The 1126-nt window shown below is 60.0% G+C and overlaps 1 protein-coding gene across 1 annotated transcript; it reads left to right on the forward strand.

Annotated features, from left to right (window-relative positions):
- Positions 1 to 61: 61 nt before the first annotated feature.
- SUCNR1 (succinate receptor 1) lies at positions 62 to 1038 on the forward strand (the record flags this gene model as incomplete). Its single annotated transcript, XM_057389560.1, has 1 exon — positions 62 to 1038. A coding segment is annotated over one exon (951 nt), but the record flags the coding sequence as incomplete, so codon positions are not given.
- Between the last annotated feature and the right edge of the window lie 88 nt (positions 1039 to 1126).

The raw sequence follows: 1126 nt of genomic DNA on the forward strand, positions 1-1126 counted from the left end.
TAACTGAGCAATGATCTCTCGCTTGGGTTTGGTGCTGATTCTCTCCCTTTTGATTTCCCAGGCTGTCAATGACACCAGTGACTGTTTGCTGACGAACAGAGCGCTGGAGAAGTATTATCTGCCCACCATGTACAGCCTGGAGTTCATCTTGGGCGTCATCGGAAACGCCATCGCGGTTTTCGGCTACGTTTTCTGCCTGAAAAAGTGGAAAAGCGGCAACATCTACCTGTTCAACCTGTCCATCTCGGATCTGCTGTTCCTGTGCACGCTGCCCGTGCTGGTGAGCAGCTACTCGCAGGAGCAGTGGGCGAGGGAGGGTGTCCTGTGCCACAGCAACCGGTTCCTGCTGCACGCCAACCTGTACAGCAGCGTGCTGTTCCTGACGGCGGTCAGCGCTGACCGCTGCCTGCTGGTCACCCGGCCCTTCGGGGAGCACCTCCTGCAGCGGAGGAGAGCGGCTGTGGCAGTGTCTGCTGCCATTTGGGGAGGGGTGATCCTGGAGCTGCTGCCGCTGCTGCATTTCCTGGAGCCCCCCGGCCCCAGCAATGATTACAAATGTCTGGACTACGCCAGCTCGGGGGASCCGGCCCACAGCCTCATCTACAGCCTCTTCCTGACGCTGTTTGGSTTCCTGATCCCGCTGCTGGCCATGTGCTGCTTCTACGTGCGCATGGTGCGCTTTCTGCAGAGCAGGAGGGAGCAGCCCAGCTCTGCCCTGGCGCTGCACAAACCCCTGGCCCTGGTGRTCCTCACCGTGCTCATCTTCTCGCTGCTCCTCACCCCGTACCACGTCATGCGCAATGTGCGCCTGGCGTCCCGAATCCCGGCCCTCAACGTGTCCCCCTGCACGCAGAGCACCATCAGCACCGTCTACGCCATCACCAGACCCTTCGCCTTCCTCAACAGTGCCATCAACCCCCTCTTCTATTTCCTGATGGGCGACCACTTCAGGGAGATGCTGGTGGCCAAGGCACGGCAGCTCTTGGGCAGGGTGGCCAGTGCCGGGAACTGAATGAGAGAGGGGAGAGAACGGTGATGGGAGAGCTCTGCGAGGGAGGGAGGGACGGGGAACTGCCTCAGGGGTGCAATGGGAACATTCCAGACACCTTTATTTATGCTGTAGGAT

This window comes from Malurus melanocephalus, unplaced genomic scaffold, assembly GCF_030028575.1.
Source record: "Malurus melanocephalus ecotype Western Australia unplaced genomic scaffold, MMel_1.1 scaffold_8959, whole genome shotgun sequence".
NCBI lineage: Eukaryota > Metazoa > Chordata > Aves > Passeriformes > Maluridae > Malurus > Malurus melanocephalus.